We start from the raw sequence: 21,684 nt of genomic DNA, 5'->3' as shown, positions 1-21,684 counted from the left end.
TGAATCTATGAGGGGGATGCAGGACGAGGGGGAGACTGCTTGAGACTGCCCTGGTTCTCTTCATGAGTGAGATGGCACTGGGGGCGGACAGGCTCGGGTGCCAGAGGGAGCACTGAGCTAGAGGGGACAAGGACTGCTTTAGCCCACCTTCTAGGGCAGGCAGGGCCCATGGAGGGGCTACATTTGCCAGGCGGTGTGAGGCCTGTGCTGGGCAGGGGGAACTGCTACAGCCTGCAGCCCAGACACCACTCCCTGCTGCGCCAGGGGATGTGGGTCTGAGCAGGAACAAGCTCTCTTGCAGGGATTTCAGGGGAGAAGCTACCACCTGCTGCACTGAGACCCCTGAAGATCGTGCGAGGGATGCCAGCAGCAGAGACCCACCCACGGCTCCTGGGCCAGGGACACACAGTCCTGCTCCCTGAGAAACCAAGCCAAGGGGCAGTGTACACAGGGTCCTCATAGCTACCCTGGAGCATACAAGGTAGAGACTGAGTGTGTGAATAAGTTTTTGATGGCTTATTAGTTGGTGTATTAATTTATTTATTGGTTCTTTATGTAGCATAGGTGATTCGTATGCCTTCCCCTGGTGTAAGGTGTATCCAAGAAGCATTAACCCTTAAGCCACCATTGCTGGGTTATGTTTTATTGTAGTAGTTAAATGTTATCTTGAAAATAATTAAATTCTGTAAATAGTTTTATAATGGTCTGCAAGCTTTTTCTGTCTGTAAGGGGAGGTTCTCCACTTGGGGACCCTGCAGCAGCTACCCAGGGAGCTGAGCAGGGCCACTGGCTATTGGGTACCACTGTTCTGGTGAGGGCACAGGTAGCATCGCACCCAGGGTTATATATACCACTGAAAAAAAACATTAACAAGAACAAAAATTATTTTTTGAAATAAAATTAAAATATGTTATAGTAGATGTTTGATTTTCAGTATGTGATTTGTTTGTTATCTATAATTTGTTAAAATGATATCGTCTGAAAGATTTTGTGTGCGGCCCTTGACAGCTCACCAAAACTCATTAAGTAGCCCTCCAGTTAAAATAACTGCCCACTCCTGATCTAGAGCCAACTTTCAAAACTGGTCAGGTAAAATGGATATGAACTTCTGTGTGTCACATGGAGGTGAGACTAAAACCTTGCATATGCCAGCCTTGATCCACAAAGGCAAATCAGAGTATTATTTGCATGTAACAATTTGGACATGTGCAAATTATAGAGCTGTTCAGAAATTTTCTGAAAGACCTTTTTTCCATTGGAAATGCTTGTTCATCAGAATTCAAAACATTTCAGGGGAACATGGTGATTTTGATTGAATTCTGACAGGATACTGGCAGTTTTCTGTTGGAACCCTGCCTAGTTCCCTGTCGCTCACCTGCCCAGCCCCTCCTCACCAGCCAGCCCAAGTTTTCAGGATTCTAGGCTCCCAGATGCAAGATAGCCTGGAACTACTGGCTAGCCAGCACTGCAAGTTTCCCAGAGAACTTGGAAAATTTTATTTTGAAAAAGTCAAAATGGCATTTCATTTTAAACTTTTCAAAGTGTTTTGGAAATTCCCTTCCTATGGGAAACTTCAAAATTTAATTTCTGTTTCATTTCAGGACAAATGATGTTATTTTAATGTCCCATGGAACAGTAATTCCAGGTATTAGGCAGCTTCAGCGAATTGCTATTATTATCAAAATGCAGGATTAGAGGAGGCCTCTTGGGCCAGTGAGTCCAGTCCTGCATGCTTGCAGGCGATCCAATCCAAAACATTCTCACAACTGCCGCATCAAGTCCACATCCAAAGAAATAAGGTATGATACCAGAAACACCAAGAACACCCTGCAACACCCATAGGTAAAAGCAGGAAAGACAAGGGCCCTGCCAGCACCCTGCCATTGTACATGGGAGAAGTAGCTGGTTAACATATTTTCAAAAACCCTTAGCACTCAGGATGACACTTAGAGGTATTTACTATTATCAGAAAACCATTGCGGTTGTTGGCACTCTCTGTTCCAAAGACCTACAGCCTATGTAGATAGCACCAGAGAAGAGAAATACTGCTTTTTATAGATAGGGGAACTGAGGCACAAATAATAATTGAAATAATTTGTTGAAGGTCCAGAATAGGGACTGGCAACCTATAGCCCACAGGCCAGATCCAGACCGTGAAGCCTCTTGATCTGGCCTGTGGACATGGGGCTCTAGCAGCAGTTACTTTCCCCATGCTGGCACAGGGAAAAGCAGAGGTGGCAGTGGCAGCTGGGTTCTAGTACCCACCTACCCAAGTGCCTCTGATCTGAACTGGATCTATCCAGCCCAGTTGCTGATCCCCTGTTCCTGACCATGAATTAAGTTTCATAGTTTCTAGGGTCAGAAGGGACCTGAGTAGATTATCTAGTCCAACCCCCTGCCATGGCAGGAAAGAGTACTGGGGTCAAATGAACTGAACTGAAATCACTTGGGCCCTGCCTATTGTCCAGTACACAATACCATCCTTGCTCCTATAATGCTAAACTGAGAACCAGATGTAGGAGAAATATGCAAGACAATAACATGATAAGTATCTTAACAGTGATATGCTCTTCCTGTCTTGACCCTCCTGTCATCCCTGGGCTTCAGTGAGAATTTGGCCTTGACAGAGAATGTCACTTGCCATTGGATAACCATAAGATGAATAATCACAAGAGGCCAGGATTTTGATATAGCTCTTAAAGAAATATAGTGAACTGTAATGGGATGCTTATTCATTACTGACTCAGCAGGAAGAGTCCACCTACTAATTGAATAATGTTTCTTAAGTTTTCCCTCCCACTTCCCAATCCAGACCCTGCTTAGCTTATGAGAACAAAGTAGACAGCCTGATGAAGGATGATTTCAGGTAACAGAATGCTGTTTCTGCATCTTTCATACTTAAACAGGTTAGGGTTGAATTCCCTTTATTCTTCCAATTGGGGAAATCTCTGTACAGTTGGATTTGTTTTTTTATGAGCAACTTGCATCTGGCTCATGTGCAGATAAAAGCTGAATGTGTCACTGATTCTATGAGTACGCTTATTTTCTGAGTTTACAAGTTTTGGTAATTTATTCCAGTGTGACAGGGCATGAAGACCCTTTGAGACTCACAGGAAGAATCCCATTATGATGAAACCACTCCGCCCAGTTTTCTAAACACTGCTGGAATAGAGACAGGACACCAGTTACTATCTAGGAAACCATTTGTTGCTCCTAGGGACTCGCTGGGGATTAGATGTACCCTCTAAAGCCAGTTTCTGGGGCTCTGGGAGTAGAATATCTAACATGTGCATGGGTTTAATTCTCCCTCCCCAGCATGGCTGAGGAAAAGCAGCTGGATTTCTGACTGACAAGCCATCTCATTAGCCTGTTAATGAACTCATGAGAGTCGATAAATTACTGGGATCTTCACAGAAACAGGAGAAAACCTGTAGGGACGCACAGCTGGGGCTTTTCACACTTAGATTCTCCTCCTGCTAGCATATCTTAATGGGGCAAAAGATAAGATGAAAGCAAGACATAACTATTTAATTTGAGAAATGAGAGCTTTTGTTTTTAATCTGTAAAAGGAGGGGAGGAAAAATCCTTTCAATCGAGTTTGGCTTCACTTATGCTGTTTCAGCAAAGCTCTCTCCATTCTGTGCACTCAGAAATTTCTACCTACCAAAGATGATCAGGATTGATAGTAAAGATGATATCTTTTATTAGACCAACACATTTTTGCAAAAAAAAATTCTTTAATTGCAAACTTTCAGTCACAAACACCCTTCATCAGGCATTGGAGAAAAGATTGTAAAAGTTCTCCTGGGTAGAAATGAAAGAACATATTTCATAGGATTTCACAGAGAAGTCAATAGACACAAAACTCCTCTGAGCAGTCAGTTCATAGCTGGTGTGAAGCCTCTCACCTCCTGTGAGGATCTGTGGTGATGCAAATTACCTTGAAACAAAGGCAGGAGCAGGATATCAGGTTTTGAGATGGCCACAGTTGCTTTCTGCTTGGGAAAATATGAAAATTTCATTTTAAAAAAATTGGCTAAAATTCAATATCTTCCATGTGTCAGGTATCCAGGTTGTAGCTGTATTGATCTAGAGGAAAAGGCAATCTGGACTCATAGTAGATATAATATCTATCGACTCCTCTGTGAAATCCTATGAAATATGAACTTTAATTTTTATCCAGGAGAATGTTTACAATCTTTTCTCCAATGCCTGATGAGGGGTGTTTGTGCTCAAAAGCTTGCAATTAAAGATTTTTTTTTTTGCAAAAATCTTGTTGGTCTAATAAAAGATATCATGTCTACTATGAGTCCTGATTGCCTTTTCTGCTAAACTAATAAAACTGCAACCGGGATACCTTAAAAGATGTCTTTTAAGGAGATATTAGTTGTACTAGTTGCTGCTGCTGTTCCACTTGAGTTTCATTATTGGGAAATGCTTAATAAGCCTTTAATGCATACTAACTAATGAGTTTGGGGTAATTTGCATTTTATTTTGCTTGTGGGTTTCTCCACATCCTTTGCTTCTAGATTTAAACCTCTGACCTGGCTATGTCAATTAATGACATGCAGGTTGCCCAACTAGGACATTGCAGTGAAGGGAGGATCTTGGTGTTTTACATCTTTTTTGCTATTAGTTAATTGCTCTCAGTTATAGACATGCTTATTTTCTTACTATGATAATGTTCTCCACCAATGTTTTTGTTTAAAGCAAAGCAAAACCAATTTGGAAAGATATTTTGACTTTCTACAGTTCTCCAACCAGGAAAGTTGATCAATTTGTGGAAGGGTTTACATTTAACCTTGTATCCTCACATACACATTAAATCTACATCCACAGTCTGTCCCAAACCTAGACAGATCTCAGGCTAGCTTGGTTAAGAAACATCAGTGCCTGTAGCCAGTAGCATTACACCTGTCCCCTTTGGCTCCCCAGTAGCCCAGCCCAACAGCAAGGTACCCACTTAGAGCTGGATCAACCAGCAGCAGCACTGACAAAAGTCTGGAGCTCGGCTCAAACACACACCTTGGGCTCTCTATGGAGATGCTTTAATTGGTCTGCCCCTGTGCCCTCATACATTAAATATGATACAACAGCAGTAACAGAGGTTAGGGAAGACTGTTCAGAGAGGAGTTTTTCTCCCTGTCTATTTCCAGCAATTCATTCACTTGTTCCAGGGTATGTTATTCTTCATGATTCGATTACTCCAGAAGGAGAAACAGTCCTTTACAGCAGGTAACTGCATCCATGGTGAAAAAATAGATCTGATGACAATTCACATACTTTCCCAGACAGAAGTTTAAGCATGCTCAAGGCAAACTGTCAGAGGAGCTGCATTTCCTTTCAAACTCTAAGCTTCCCTCCCCTTTTGTTTTCACCCTTCCCTGTTCGGCAGTTTACTAAAATTTGGCATCTGGGGGAAATCAATTTTTTGGAGTTGCCATCTCAGTTTTGGTATAATGTGTGGAAAGAGAAGTGATGTGCTTGTGAAAATGCCAGTGGCTTGTCCCTCAAAACATGGAGGGGTCAGATCCTGCTGTCTACAGAAGATCGCATCCTGCTGTCAATAGCCATAGCTGCCACTGGCCTTCTGATTCCCCATAGCTGCCACTGGCCTTCTGATTCCCCGCTATGCTGAATCAGCCGTGCTCCAGAAGCATGCATCCTGGCAAAAGCTCATGAGAGCTCCAGAAGAGCTGACTCTGCAGAAGAAGGGGCCAGTGAATTAGTGACAACAGGAACAACTGCAGCCGGAGAATCTGACTCGCTGAAAACTCGGAAAGTTTGGGAGTGAAGGGAGAGGAGGGACTGATCCTAGAAGAGAAAGGAGACAGAAATAATGGGGCAAAAGGAAGGAAGAAGCCAGGCGAGAGAGTTCCCTTCACGTCCCTCCTCCTGTCCTGCTGCAGCAGGATGTACTTTGTCCTGCTCCAGCACTGCTCCCAATCCCTCCGCGGGTCCCCCCGTTTTCCAGGCACCCCCGGCGTCCATCCCCTGCAACTCGGCCACGACGCCCGGGAACTTTCTCCAGCGCGGAGCAGTCCTGACAGGATGCGGCGCTTCCCCCCGCGCACACCTCGCGGCGTGGACGGGGCCGGGCCGGCCTCGGGCGCCCTGCAGGGGAGGCAGCGCGCCGGGGCTGTTCAAACACTACCCAGCCGTGCCTCAGCCCGGGCCGCAGGCAGCCGGAGTTTTCCAGCAGGTCTCACGGCAGGGCAGGGGCAGCTTGACCCGCCTTCCCGCGGGAGTGTCCGGCCTGGGCGACCTGGCCGGGGGGGCCGCGCGGGGCCGGTGGAGGCACGCGGCGGAGCCTCGGCAGTCACCGGCGGGGGGAGGCCTCGGCCGCCGCTGCGTGAGAGCCTGTCCCGCAGCCCGGCTCAGGCCAGCGGGGTCCGGGTCCGGGTCCGGGTCCGGGTCCGGGTCCCTGCCCCGCGCGCCCGGGCCCCCCCTCCCGCCTCGGGCACCCCCGCCCCCGGCCTCGCCCTGCGCAGGTGGCAGGGGCCGCCCCTCGCCCCCAGCCATGCCCCGCGCCGGGGAGTGAGCGCCCGGCCCAGCCCGGCAGCCAGGAGCTCCGCGGAGGCAGCTCCGGCTCCAGGGGCGCTGGGATGCGCGGCGCCCGCCTGGCCAGCCCCCGGCCACGTCCCTGCCCGCCGGCTCGGCGCGGGGATCCCGGGCACTTCGCAGCCAGCTCCCCGGCCCTCGGCGGCGGCGGCGGCAGCTGCTGCCACTTAGACAGGAGCAGAGCACATCCATGCGCGGCGGCGGCGACCGGGGGCACTGAGCCGCGGGCGGCCACCCGCCCTCCGGGCGCTGAGCAGCCGCCGCGCCTCGCTGCTGCCGCCGGCGGCTCCATGGGGGCGCGGGGGCCCGCGGGCTAGAGGCTCGCGGAGGAGGAGGAGGCGGAGGAGGCAGCGCCCGTGCGCCAGCGGCAGAGCGGCGGCCGGACTCCTCGCAGCAGCTGCAGCAGCTCCGGCAGCCGGCGCCGGCCCCTGGGCGGGAGGAAGCCGCGAGTACCAGCAATGGCGGCGCGGAGCCGGAGCGGGAGCCGCGGCCGGAGCAGCAGCCGCCGCGCGGGGCTGCCGCGCTCTGCCGGGCGCCCCTAGCCCTGGGGAGCGCGGCCCAGCCCGGCCCCGCGGCGGCGGCTTCCGGCCGCGGGCTGATTTCTCGGCGCCCCGCCCTGCCCCGGCGCCCTCGCCCTGTCCGGAGCCATGGAGAGCCCGGCGGAGAACCCGAGCAAGGCGGCCGAGTACCTCAAGGAGCTCAACAAGATCATCGAGACGCAGCAGGAGCTGCTGGAGAAGCAGAAGCGGCGCATCGACGAGCTGGAGCAGCAAGTGGCCAAGTTGTACCACGAGAACGCGCGGCTGCACGACGAGCACCGCCGGCACCTGGCCGCATGCCGCCTGCAGCCCGGCGCGCTCCCCGCGCCCCCGCCGGGGCCCGGCCCGGACGCCGCCCGGCACGACAGGTGAGCGCGGCGCGGCGCGGCCGTGCCCCCAGGGGTGCAGCCCCGGCCGCCGAGGCGCTCGCCCCGCCGGCGAAGGGGCGGCGCTCACGGCTCGGGGGAGCGGAGCCCGGGCCGGGCACGAACCTGTTGATCCGGGAGAGCGGCTTGGTCTCCCTGCGCCGCTTCCCTCGGCAGCGTCCGGCCCCCGGGGCGCCTCTGCCCGCGGCCGCTGGGCTGCTCCTGCCTCTGGCCGGGGCGCGGGGCCGCGTGTTGTCCGGGGCCGGGCTTGGCCTCTCCCCCAGACCGCTCCTGCGCTGCCCGCCGAGTGCCCGTGCCCGTGCCCTGCGGCGGGAGGTCAGCGCGGCGGCTGGGCGCGCCTCGGCGCTTCGTGCCGCTGCATCAGCGGGAGGCGGGTCGCGGCTCGGCCTGGGAGACGACCCGTGGCCTTTTGCCCCCTCTCTGCTTTGGATCTGCCAGGTGCAGGAGCAGGAGGTGTGAGAGCCCTGGCTGCCTTCGTTCTCAAGTAAATTGCTGCAGCTCGGGTGTAAAATCTCGCAGAGTTAACTGTTCCCCTCTCTTTAGTTTATCTACATTGCTGGAGAAAAAGTACTGGCCTAAATGGGGTGCGCACTCTTGCTATGCAGTAGGGTGGAGTGCTGCTTTGACTGTAGAGGCTTTTGCAACTAGCGGTCCTGCACAGGACCTGAGGGATTCAGCATACCCTGGGGTGATGGGAAGACATATTATAGACCTTTTTGGGTCCCTATCTCCTTTTAAGCCAGTGAGATGGCTGTGTGTACCTCCCTGTGCCTTATGGATGAGTTAACAGAGGGGCTTGAGGGTGTCAGTGGAACCTCCCCAAACCCGTACTGTGAGAGTTTCTTCTGTCTCCTTCTTGTTCTCTTGCATACTCATGTTAAAGTTTATCCTATTCTCCAGTAAGAGAAACTGACAGATGGAAGAATACAAACCTTAGGCTGAAGGCATTTACATGGAACCGAATAGCTTGGGCTTGCCTTCTGTCCCATAGTGTGGTGAGCGTGTCTGCGGGCATCTCTTGATGCTAAGTATTTAGGCTTAGGATGTGTACTCCGAACTTGTGAGGCTGCATTCGTGATTCACTCAGTGAGGGGTAAGGTCATGCAAGCTTTTCTGGAAAACATCCAGCTGCCTGGAGGGGCTAAATGAAATCCCATCTCATTCCATAAAGATCCCAGTCTTGGGTTTTGGGAGTAGTTACCAGGGATGTTTCTCCAGAACAGGAGCAGGCGAGCAGCAGCATCAATCCCTCCCTCACTTTCCCCAGCTCTTGCTTCACGGGCTGCTTCTGCATTGCTATCAGCTTGTTTTCTCTTGGTGCCACGCAGCAAAGTGGCATAGCCCTGCTGCCTGGATGCTGGAAGAAGAATGAGTACATCGTTGTTTTTAAAGTGATGCTGGGGTGACTCTTCCCAGGTTTTCTCCAAATAGAGAAGCCCTGGGGAAAGCTGAGAAAACAGCTCCTTCAATAAACAGCCTGGGGAGCATATGCTATTGCTGAGTGAGCAATGCATGTCTTAGGAGAGGGAAGGGCTCTGTTCAGGGAATTTAGAAGCAAGACCAGTCCTGTGACGTGAATCTGCCTCCAGGACTCGGGATGCCTCATGGCTTTGGCTCCCCCGCCCCTCCAGTGGTGGCAGCTGAATGAGATGACCAGGAACTCCCCACCCTCCTCACAAACCTTAGTAGAAATCACACAAATGCTTTGCCATGTTGGAGCAAACTGCTCTCTCTAGCCAGCCCGGGGCTCCTGGGTGCAGCCATCCATGGGCGGCAGCCTTGAGGACTCTCAGGCTTTTAAGTCACTTAAGTGGATTAGATGTTGGGTTCAGCAGTAATCGGGGATATTTATGGAATGGGCACAGGCACTTGGCGGAGGCCAGGCCATGCTGTGAGAGCTCGGAGTGGACAGGGTGCTGCTCCAGGCTGCCCTGGTGCAGCAGAGGAACGTGTATAAGGCGGGTGGGTAGGGGGGAAGCATGGGCAGCCTGCGTGGTGTCAGATTAGGGCTCCAGTCCTGCCAGTCACCCACTGTGACCATGTACATAAACAGGAGGGCACTACCCCTTCTGAGGGCTATGAATGCTCCTGTTTGCAGGGCCTCTCCCAGTTCTCGGTCTTAAAACAGACACTTCTGCCCCGTTTGTTTGTCGCTTCTGCAGTCTGGACACCTGATTTTCCCCCTGCCCCCCTTTACAAGTCAGGGAATTGAGACAGGATCCAGGTGGTGGTGGGAACAAGAGAGGGTAGCGCTAGGAGCTGTTGAGCATCTCAAAAGGGTGCACAATGCTTCAGGCTAGTGTACTAAGGCATATGTGCTGTGGAAAAGGTGGAGTGTGTCCTGTTGTGTTTTGGATTGACATAGAATAGCAAGCTGTCTCCTCTGCCCGGGCAGTAGAGCTACGACTACGGTACTGTCCAGAATTTTTGCCAGGTCAGTGTTGTTCCAGTGGGTTCTAGGCATGATGCAGCCCTTAAAGAACACTCTAAGCCTAAATACACCTCTGTGGAAGGATAGAAGCAGGTCTTGAAGGAGCTTGAGACCCTCCTGTTGGCAGTGTAGTGTAGTGTGATAGGTAGAGCTGTGGAGTGGAAGCCATTAACTTGCCCCTTGTTCTGTGGAGAATTATGTTCCCTCCCACCCTCTGTCTTATGTTTTGGATGGTATTATTGCCATGGCAGAGACTGGTTCTTATTCTGTGTATGAGTGATCCAGAGTGGGGACACAATCTTGGTTGTAACTGTTAGGATTCCCTGTAATACAAACAACAATTCTTTGGCAAAGCCAACAACAGAACAGCACAGTTTTCATTCTCAGTATTGCTGTCTCCATTCGCCTCCTGGTTTAAATACTCACTGGGGTGATTCCAGTAGTAAAACCAGACTAAAGCAATCCTGGTCCCTAAACACAAGCCAGCCTTGGTGCAACAGGGGCATATTTTAATGATGGGAAACTTGGGAGTACTGTAGTTCTGTGTCCAGTTGGGAGTGGCAGCAGACAGTGGTGTGCAATTCCTCTGGATTCCCTTCTCACTCCAGGTATCAAGGGCAGCTGTAAGGGTCAAGTTGTCTCTCACCCTAATGAACTTGTCTGCCTAGGAAATGCAATATTTATCTCACTGTTTAGTGTGCTTGCCTGCATAGAGTCTAGGTCTTGTGCTTTCTCTTCCCCTGTTAGAGCTTTAGTCCTCTTCTGGAACAGTATTTGAGCATGCCAGGCAGTGAGCTTTATCTGCCTGGCCCCATTTAGAATAATGGGGCAGGTCAGACCTAACAGAACTACTACTTCAAGTCTTCCTTTAATCTAGCTAGATATCACTAAGTTTACAGTTGGCTCATGTTTTCAAATTTCTCTTTAATATGCATCCTGGAAACTTAAATTTTCAAGGAAAGTTGAGATTTTTGTTATGATCAAATGACTTTTGGAATGGGGACATTGATACTGGCCTGTAGTAACTATGTCTTAATCCAGCTCCCTCCCTAATCCGGTCTAATCTAGCAGCTACAAGGAAGGAAGCTATAAAAAAAATTCTGAAGGAGATTTTAAAGTCTTGGCTAGACAAAGTATTGTAGAAGTATAGCTATGTTGGTTTAAGTTGGTGCTTGCATAGTTCTTCTCAGAAAACTGCCATAGCAAAAATCTGCAGCATACTGGTAATTCTGGTTCCTATTTCCCAAGAACAATTTTGCAGTTGGCCAGGTTTTCAGGAATGTTTTGAATCGAGCAATTCCAGTTCCCTCTAAGAAGCTAAATTTTCAAAAGAGTTTTAAGCTCAGGAATTTCTAATGTAGGTATAAATATACACATACTTTTATATTAAGTATATGATTTAAAGCAGGATGACACCTTGGAGACTAACTGGTTCAGAGTGGCATAAATTTTTCATAGACCTTTGCCTGCTTAGTCAGAAGACAGCTGTTGCCTATGAATGTTCATGTTAGTCTCCACTTGTAGACATGCTCAACATTTTCTAAACAGTGTTAACTGATTCACATCACATAGTTTGAATCAAATTTGGTTCAAGTTAAGGGTTAATATACGATCAAAGGGGTTTGCCCCCTTGTTCACAAACCAGTAGCCTGTGTGCCTGGGCAGGACTGGGGGTTTAGTCAGGATACTGATACTTAGTCTGAGTGAGGTGGTGTTGGGTCATTTGACTTTGTAAAAGTGTTACTTTGTGCCTGATAGCCAGGTTGTGAGTTCCCCTTGAAGAGACTGATATTTGCAGTGCTTATCTGCATTCCTAAGAACTGCTTATCTGGGTTCCTAAGGACTGCTTTTCCTAAAAGTCATACCATATATAAATGTTAATTAATACAGTTTAAATTGCCTAATTTGGACTGCCTTATCTTACATTAATTTTAATCCTCATTCAATGAAGATTAGTTCATTTAGACTGGAGCCAGTCTTAATTTGGACTACAGATGTTCACGTGTGTGTATATATATAGCGATGGCTGTAGTCTGGATTAAACCTAGAAAATCATAACATGCATAAACAGCTCAATGTGTTACCAGCCTTGCTTTTTTTCTGACTTCAGACTAACATAGCTTACCACCTCTCTATGTTTAATGTAGGTGTGCATACAACTTAAAACGCTTGAAAATTTGGCCTTTCGTGTAACAGTATGAAACATTCACTTCTTCAACATTGTGAACCATTACATAACATAGACTTTTAAATTGCACCTCCTCATTTTTGAGAGGGAATTCTGTTTGCTAATTATGTTAGTTGGAAATCTAAATCTCTACTAATCTTGCATCTAATCATACATATAGCTGGTTATTATGCTTCATAAGGAAAGATGTCCATGACATGCTCCTCTTCAAAACAAACACACTTTAAACTATTATACTCTTTACTAAGGCTAAGGGGCATATAGACAAAGTTTTAAAAAATATTGACATAGTTGTAGAAGCTGCTTATTTAGTTCACTTCCACTTTGTATCAATGATCCAAATGATAAATTCCTGGAAAATAGTTATACCTCATAAAAGATTAAAGCTATTGGAGCTCTGGTTCTTACGTGCATACAAAGACCAAATAGAATTTAACGGGTGCTAGTACTTTTAATTTTACTGGGATATTTTCTGACTCCCCCTGGGAAGACGATTTGCCAAACAACTTACTTCTGTTGCTGCTTCACTTAGTACAGAATCTGCAAATGACTATAAAATTAACCTTCGAATAAACAAGTAAGTTTACTAATAGACTAATTGATTGTAAGACTGTATATTGGGTGTAATGAAGCAGTATATTAACAATAACAGTGAGTACTCATCACGACAAGGAGCAGGAGTCTCATTTTTAGTTGATCCACTTCACTTAACATACAACTAGAAAACTGGAAAGGCTTCCAGAATTATAGCTCCAGCATAATTCTTCTTATGTAAAACATAACCTTGTGTAAGTGATCAGATTTAATATTGCCACCTTATTTATTGTGTGCATGTAGTAACAATCTCTTGGGGTCTTTTCAGGTGATTATATAAATCTAAATACAGAAACTAATTCAGCCTTCAGAACTAACGCTCAAATAACCATTTGGGGTGCAAAATTTACTCACCTGTTCTTTACTGAGTTGGATATTTAAGGTTCATGGGGAAAAGGAACTTGCATATATCCCCACTCCCCTTTCCTCATGTATCTGGGAGAGGAGTTGCTAGTTTGGGCAATTTTGGAAATTATATGTTATCATGGCACATCTTATCATGTTGCATTACATGGCTATCATCTGAAGGTTTTGTGCCTTATCTAAAATGGGTTTGCAGCTTCGTGCTAGTGTGGCCAGCAAGAGTACCACTTGAAAAACTTCAGTCTTAGCAGAGCAGTCCAAACCTGCGCTACAGTGAGGACTTTGATTTCTTTGCTTTTACAGATGGTCTTTACAAAGCAGGAATGCAGCAGGATATTGATGTCGGTTAGCATGTATTGCCACTGCCCATGTGTACTTCAAATGGATCTTTCTTTTTTAGCTGCATCAGTGTCTGCCACTATTGTATTTGTGGTATGGGGACAGAAGGAGGGTTCTTACTAAACTGGATTTTTCTCTGTCTGCTTTCCTGTAAACATAGGATTTAGGTCAGATTTACATTGGGGTGGCATGCTATGTCAGGTTAGATATGAAAAAGTCTGATCCTTGAGTGACAGGACTCTTTCACTGAAAGCCCTTAGTGAATTTACACGCACAGAATTGTGCCTTTACTGGTATGCATTTTGTTTGTGGGAGTGATTCTGACACTCCCAATACAAAGCACGGTTTACTGTTATAGCAGTATCCAAACTGACAATTGGCCTGTATAGTATACAAAATTCCTATGTTGGTATAGAGCTTTTAGCATGGCCATAGCCCCAGTAAGAATTAACCAGAATTATAAATTAACTATTTCAAATGACTGATTTAAAAGTGTGTTTTTGTTTGTTTGTTTTTGTTCACCTATGTATGTTGTATTTAATTAGAAAAGAGGTTGGAAAATGACTGCTGAGATGTGAAGATAGGAGCTTAACGCTCATGGGAATATTTTCCTTTTAATGTACAAAAAAAGTATTAATTTAATGCAGCTTACATGTGTGGCAAGAAAAGAGTGTTCTGACAGATGCTGTAGGTAACAGTGTAATATGAAGGTGTGAAAGTAAATAGAAATTTGTAAATGTAGAAGTTTAATTAAATTATTTTATTCCTTCTCAAAATAGTCTGGCAAACCTTTGCATTTATAGCTTATGTCTAATGCCAAGGAGAGCATATGTCATTTGACAAGCGCTTGATACCAGACATTGCTTCATAATACAACCACTATGGGTACGAACACAGCCCAAAAATGACAGGGCAGTGTCACAAATGGTCTTGGAAATCAATCGGAAAGACTGAATGTGCTCCAGGAAAGGAAGCTTAAAAAATGTGTGTCAAGGTCTAGGAAAATGAAGGTAGACAGCAAGCTACCAAATATTTCAGCATAATATTCAGAGTCTGAAACCAGTAACAAACCTGGAATAATTCAAAACCCCTAAGCTTAAGTCAAGTGTTTAAAGCACCCACAAATCCAGTTGACTTTGGGAGTGGGCGGTGCTTCATGGAGTGGGCTGTTAAAATCAGTATCTTTTTTTTTTTCTGAAAATTGTCATGTGGGCTGGGTTCATGATGCTGGAGGACACTTCTGGTTGGTATTGTAATACAACTGATAACTAAAAAAAACAATTATGAACATAAAAGAAGTACTCTGTATAGTAAGCGTCAAGAACAAGGAGAGGCAGGATAGAGCACAAGAACAAATGGAAACTAATGGTGTGTATACATGCAGATTTAACCAGTTTGTTTAAAGATGCAACTACTTCATTTGGCATGGGCAACTGGTGCCTGGCTCTGGGGGTGCACTAGGGGCTGATTGGTGACCGGGGGGGGGGGGGAGGTTCCCCTAGTGGCCGACTGGAAGTGGTGCCGGTAAAACCAGAAGTGCCACCAGCACTCTTCGGGGGCAGGGGACACCAGCCGGTGCTCCCCACTCCCTGGCCAGCAAGGGCCAATTTCAGGGATGGCACATGCCCGTTCCCTCCACATGTAGGTCTAGTTAAACTAATGTAAAAGGTTCTGTGGGCTCATCTGGTTTAAATGAAGCTTATATTTAGTCTTAATCAATTGGAGTAGTTTTTAAGTTTAAACTGAAATAGGGCCATAGGAGTTAACCTCATGCAAACTAAATCGGTATATCTTGTTCATCCACTACAAGATGTGTTCTGCTAGGAAGAAGCTACAGCTTGTCTTCTCAGAAACTTGAAGTGGGTGAGCAAAACACATTAGGGCTCTTTTAGATGTTGGGGGAGCCTGCTCCGATGCACTGGAAATCCAGGTGATTAATTGAATCTGCTGAAGCATGGAAATTGACATTCTCTGCAGCCTTCTGCATCATGTACACTGGTGTCCCCGTGCATCCCTGCACTGAAACAATGGTGGTGGGGCACTTTGAAATAAAACATGTTCAATGAGCTTTAGTTCAGAGCACCCCACTGCCATTTTTTTTCAGCATGGGGACATGTGATGCGTGGGCGCTTTTAATTAGTGCAGCTTGCTAATTAAAGCTCCCAGGACTGTCCCAGAGCAAATGTAAAGAAGGAATCTCTTCACTGGGAGAGCATTCCTTTAATGGCAGATGGTGGAAGCAATGTGGAGAGAGAGAGAGAGAATGAGGTATTTTTAAGAGTTTTCTGGCAGCAGACTGACAATGGAAGTAAATTATTAAATTTAAACATGATACGTTCTTGAATACTTTTTTTAAAAACCAACATCTCAAAGTTAGTTTTACTGGATGTGAAATGAAATTAGGAGGTCTTCATTTATGTAATGACAAGGAGACTTTAATGAATTGAATGGATTACCCTTAACTTAGGACAGAGATTCCCAATTTTTTTTCTTATTGTGTACCCCCTTCCAGATTTACCAGCTGCATGTGGATTCCTACCAGCATACATTTTATATTTTAACTCCTTAAATGCCAGTTATTATAATTAAAAATATATCTGCCATAACCCCTGCATACCCCCCCAGAGATGTCTTGCGTACCTCCGTGGGTACATGGGCCGCACTTTGGGAACCCCTGCTCTAAGATGTATGGTGTCCTTTGAGGCAGTTTGATTAAAACAGTGCAAGCTGCTCTCGCCCTCTGTAACTATACCATTGCTTGTCCTGGCCAGTGCCAGCCAGGCTCAATGGTTTCTGAGTATACTTCAATCTGAAATTTATAAATTTCTTCTAGAAATGGACCCCTCCCTCAGGGACCATTCCACAGGCTAGCAAATCTCCTAGAGTGTGTTCACACGAGCGCGCGCGTGCCTCTTGCCCCACCTCAAACCCCTTTGAGGGAGGGAGGGCAACAGGCACATGCGGAAACATCCAGGGGTCTTAAAAAAAGCAGGGCAGGCACCTGGAGGATGGGTCCTCCAAAGAGATGCTCTGGCAGCCGGAATGTCTCTTATGGTTGCCCCTCGCCCTGGTGCTGGTGACTAAGGGGTTGGAGGGCTGGAGGAGGGGGGAAGGGACTGTGGGGGGGGGACCCCCGATGGCCCCACCCACTCCCCCATCCCCCCTGACCCCTGCCGGTGACGGCCCTCCTCCCCCCCCCACCCCTCCCATACTTAAAAAACACAAAAAACCCCCAGGCACTTGCAGGCAGTTGAAGCTGCTCTGTCTGACTGGGGCCCCACCCACACAGTGCGGAGCAGGGTGACGGCCCCAGTCCAGGTCCTCCTGCCCCTCTGTTGTCCTGTACTGCCTTGGGGGCTCTGCCAGGAGGCCCCGGAGCCCCCCCACCCCTGCTTCTCAGGTAAGCAGAGGCTTTTTTTCCCATTTTTCTTTTTCTGTTCTTTTTCTGGGGGTTTTGTGATGGTGCCCAGGGTTGTGGGGGTAGCCTTGGGGGTCTGCGGGTGCAAGTTGGGGGGGGTGGGGCTGGGTGGGAAAGCCATTGGGGGTGTTGGGGCTGGGTGTGACGGCCGTTGTAGGGGCTGCAGCAGCTGGTGGGGGATGGGGCCAGGTAGGGCAGCAATCAGGGGGCTGGGATGGGGCATGTGGGCCTTGTGGGGGGGGGGTAGTGGCCCCTTCAGGGGCTATTTGGCCCATGTTGAGGGTCCGTACCCCTTGTGTGGGGGATGAACCCCCTGTTAGGGGGCTTTACCCCTTGTGAGAGTGCCAAACCCCCTGTGTGGGGGCTGGATCCCCCTGTTGGGAGGCTGTAGCCCTTGTGTGGGGGCCATTGCCCTGTGGGAGGGCAGCAAAATATGTATTCATGAATTCATGAAACCTGTATTTAGAGTTCCCTTTTATTATTATGATAAGAGACTTGCTTTAATACTGTAGATATATCAATAAAATGTTGAACAACTGATTGCTTTCTCTGTCTCTGTCTCTCTCTTTATAGTGGTCTTTTGTTTTACTTGTGGAGGAACCTGGATTTGGGGGTATTTTAGAGAGTGATTTTTGGGGATTTTTTTTTTTATCAGGGATTTTTCAGTTTTCCCATAGGGAACACCAGGATTCCTGCTAAGGAGGCCAGTGGCAGGACCCTGCCTGCTCAGAGCTGGCACCTTGGACCCATGTGGCTGTGGCTGACCTCCTGGCCAGATGGGGCCAGGAGGACATGCTTTGACAGTCCAAAGCAGGCCACCACACCTGGAACATCTTCTGGGTGATAGCTGCCCAGATGGCTGGGCAGGGGGCACACATGGCAGTAGTGCCACACAAAGGCCAACCCTGAAACCGCAGTCCACTGGCAGCTGGCCCAGAGGGGCGGATGCCTCTACTGGCTGTGCAGTCCCCATGCGAGTCTGGCAGGTGCACAGCAGGTCCTAGCCAGGCAACAACCCCCACTGCCAGACTGCTGCAGTGGGCAGAGGGTGCAGGGAACTCTCAGGGCTGCTTCAGCAGTTCAGCTGGCACAAGGGGTAGTGTCCCCAGGTACCAATTGACTGGGCCCCAGAAGTCCCCCAACAGGGGGTTCATCCCCCACACAAGGGATACGGACCCTCAACATGGGCCAAATAGCTCCTGAAGGGGCTACTACCCCCCCCCCCCGCAAGGCCCACATGCCCCATCCCAGCCCCCTGATTGCTGCCCTACCTGGCAGCCCTGAGCTACTTGCCAGGGCAGCTTTTGATACTGCTGGAGCCAGGACAGGGCACCTTTTTCTACTGCTTGGGACAGCACAGGTGCTGGCCCTGGGCTCTAGCTCCCCCTGGCTGAAGATCTGGGAGGAGCCAGGCAGGCTTATTTTGCCCCAACTGGCACAATTTGCTCCACAACAAAGTGCATGTCCGAGTACGTGCGCCGAGGCAAAAAGCTCTGGCTCAAATTTGCACCACTTCTATTTGAGCTGCTGCAAGCGCATATGCTTATATGTGTGGACGTGCCCCTAGGCAGGATATACATATCCAGAGCAAATTTTCACTGCCTCTGTTTGACTCTTTTCTCATTTAGGCCCTCTTTTATTATGCTAATTGATGACTCTGCTGTTTGCACTCTTCAGATTTTTGTAGACTGTTCATAATTACCACCATTTCAGCCTTTGACCTTTGCTTAGTTAAACTATAAATAATCAGGCAGCAAACTTTTATTCTTATTTGTACCTTTGCATCACTGTGCATGTCACTTCCTTTCTGAAGAGTTGATAAACTCAAACCAGCTGGATGATGCTCTTGTAAGATTATTCAACATGAGTTGAGATGTCAAATTAGTTGCAATCCGTGTAAATGTTTTTTTACATCTTAGCAGTTGTCAACATTGTGCATTGTTCCACAAGAGAGACCATGAGGGACTATTGTTTTCTATAATTTTGAAAGAAATAACAGTAAAACTTTCAGGTGGTGTACACAAGCATTATCATCATCATTAACGATAGAAGAGCTGTGACTGTCATTATACCCTTACTCATTTTATTCATCAGCAGGGATGAAGAATAGGTGTAGGAGTCAAAAGTTGCTTCTGCTCCTGGGTCTGTTGATGACTCTGTTTGACCCTAGTGACATGGGTGCCCAGTAATGATGACTGACATGTCCATCTATAAAATAGCAATGCTAATGTTTACAGTCACTTTTCTGATTAAATAGCTTAGGGAACTAAATTGAAGATGTTGTTATATAAGAGTTAAGTATTGTATACAAGTCTCTTTCTAGAGAGTACATTTTACTTTCAGTTTTAGGTCTTCTTCCTGGCTGCATTTTCTATTGATTTATTTTTAAATGGCTTTTCTATGCTTTTAGTGCGACTAAAATATACTTTATAATGTGTGGTTACAAAGAAGCAGTTATGAGTTGAAATGTTAAAAAGGTGGATGTTGTCTTACTTTAGTTTTTATTGTATTTGGATGAGGCAAGCCTTCATTTCTCCAAATATCTAGGGGCTTTTTCTTTAAACTGTCATTTAACTGGATTAAATTTTGGAAAAATCTATAGCAACTGCTATTAGTGAGTCATATAAAATAGTGACTTGTGCTCCCTCTGCTGGCTTATTAGCAATAATTCATTTTTCTTAAATAGTAGGATCTGTACCAATTTCATAGATTAAACCTTTTGATGATCTACCATTTTAAAATGGATTTTTAAAATTGTAATTAAGACTTTTTATATATCTTCCAGTTACTTTTTTCCCAATCTCTAAAATGGAACTGAATTAGTCAAGGATAAAATTCATGTATTGAGACTATTTCTAATTATATTAAAGTAGAAGAATTGGAGTAGTAGCATTACAATAATAAACCTGTCTTTTGCAGACCATCTAGGAAGAATGTAAGTACACACTTTGGAACACAAAGCTGTTTTAGCATGTGCCTTCTCTCTTAAAATAGTGATAATCAAACATATCGTGCTGTGACTTTTGTTGTGGCATTTTTGCTCATTCAGAAGATTCCCATTGACTTCAGTAATTATCACTTATCAGGAGATGTTATTTTCTTTCTTTACAGTATATAAGGGCTGAATCTAATGTCTGATATATCTACTGTCTCTTAAAACCTCTGCTCTAAATTGGGCTTTAGTTCGTGTAAATTCTTGTAACTAGTTTTACAGAAAGTTATTTAATTGGGACCTATTTTAAAGCATAAAAGATAGAAACTGTGAGTTGTGATTTTTTTTTTCTTTTTCTTGCAGATTTGGTTTATGTATTGGCTATATCCTAAAATTTAAACTCTGTTAGTTGCAAAAGTACTTTAGGCCAGATCATATTCTGAGATGTTTTTAACCAGGATTTCGTATTGGTTACTGGTATGATGTGTCTGAATCATTATCAGTTATCTTGTTGTGCTGAGTGTTGTTTCATTTAACTTCTCAGCTGTTGCTTAACTTTTTACCTCTGCGTTTAATAATTAAAAAAATGCCCTCTTTGCTTCCATACAGTATTGCCCCAGTAGAGACACACAGATGATGAGAAAGCTGTAGACATCTGTGTGGACTGAATGGGGTATTTTTCATAAATAATACAGCAATGAGTGTGTCTTCTATTACAGAGTAATTTTCTATAGCAGTTGATCAAAAATTGCTATTCATTATTTGCATTTCAATGGGGTTCTTGTAACCAAACTTTCGTGATGAACAGGAGTAAAGACAAACATTCATATTACACATCATGCAGGAAATCTGAGCTGCTATTGTTTGGTATTAAATATAAGAAAATATTTTCTCCTTTGGAATAATTGGGACAGATGCAGGGGGGAGGGAAGTAAGATTAATCTTACTTCATTTTATTTTTTTAATTGAAACATGGCAGGAAGTTATAATGTTTATCTTGGCTCCTGTGCTTTGAATGGATTTCTAGCAACTGGAAACATCTGCATATGCTGTAGAAACTTCACGAATGGGAGTTTGTATTTAATAACTCTATTTGTGGGATTGAGGCATGTTTATAAATCCAACTAGTTGGAAGTTATTTTATTAACAGGCTAGATTTGCCAAACTGTAAGCATTCTTTTGGATACTAGAAGTTGATGCCCACAGTTATCTACAGTCATGGGCAACAGCTCTGGTTCCCTTTTGAAAGGGTCTTAGCTGCTGAGGTGAATTGTCCCTGTTCAGTGGCGAATCCAGAAGGAGTGCAGTGACATGGACAATGACCCCCTTTCAGTTGACAGTGCTGGGGTACCAGCAGCTGGGGATTTATTTTTTTTTAAGTCCCTGAATCAGGAAGGGAGGCAGGGAATTACTACCCCTCTGTACCTCAGTAGCACCTTCCCTCTGTTGCCGTTTCTGGCTGCCTCAGCAGTGGGGGAGGCTCCAGAGCTGATTCTGCCTGCTCCAGCTGGGCTCTGCAGGGAGCTGGGTTTAGCAGTGGCAGGTGGTTTGCCCCTCCATGCCTGGTCCTCCCACACATTCCCTGCCAGGCATGGAATATAATCACTGCTGTCTCTGGCCAAGCCAGGCTCCACATACTCTCTCTCTCTAGAGCAGGACAAGAAAGTCTCTTGAGCCTCCCCCTGCCCCTGGCATAGCCAAAGACAGTGTCAGAGGTGGGTGGGGGAGAGGTGATTCTTACCTGACTGAGGGACTTAAATAAAGATCCCCTGTTGCTTCTGCAGTTTGGTCTGCCTTGTGCGGGGGGTTGGCAGGAGAGGCAGAGCTGGGAGCAGTGGTATAGCCATCCCTGCAGCATCAGTCACTACTGCTGCAGCCTTCTTTACAAAAATCCTGGATCCACCCCTGTGTCTGTAGGACTTGGTCTTGGATG

At 46.8% G+C, this 21,684-nt stretch overlaps 1 protein-coding gene across 6 annotated transcripts in view; it reads left to right on the top strand.

The window, feature by feature from the left end:
• The first annotated feature begins 7,075 nt into the window (after window positions 1-7,075).
• Window positions 7,076-21,684, top strand: part of IQSEC1 (IQ motif and Sec7 domain ArfGEF 1) — a 684,223-nt gene continuing 669,614 nt past the window's right edge. For 3 of the 6 annotated variants that reach the window (XM_090022972.1, XM_090022970.1, XM_090022968.1), the window contains exon 1: window positions 7,078-7,468. In XM_090022972.1, the coding sequence (XP_089879098.1) occupies window positions 7,209-7,468 (260 nt within the window). In that variant the 5' untranslated portion in view covers window positions 7,078-7,208. Of the gene's footprint in view, window positions 7,469-21,684 lie in introns of all 6 variants that reach the window. The other 3 variants (XM_090022969.1, XM_090022967.1, XM_090022978.1) reach the window with 2 other exon arrangements.

Source organism: Crocodylus siamensis, chromosome 11 (genome assembly GCF_052110815.1).
Source record: "Crocodylus siamensis isolate JL-2025a chromosome 11, ASM5211081v1, whole genome shotgun sequence".
Lineage (NCBI taxonomy): Eukaryota > Metazoa > Chordata > Crocodylia > Crocodylidae > Crocodylus > Crocodylus siamensis.
The sequence above is the reverse complement of the archived record's forward strand: the minus strand, read 5'-3'. Positions and strand labels throughout refer to the sequence as shown.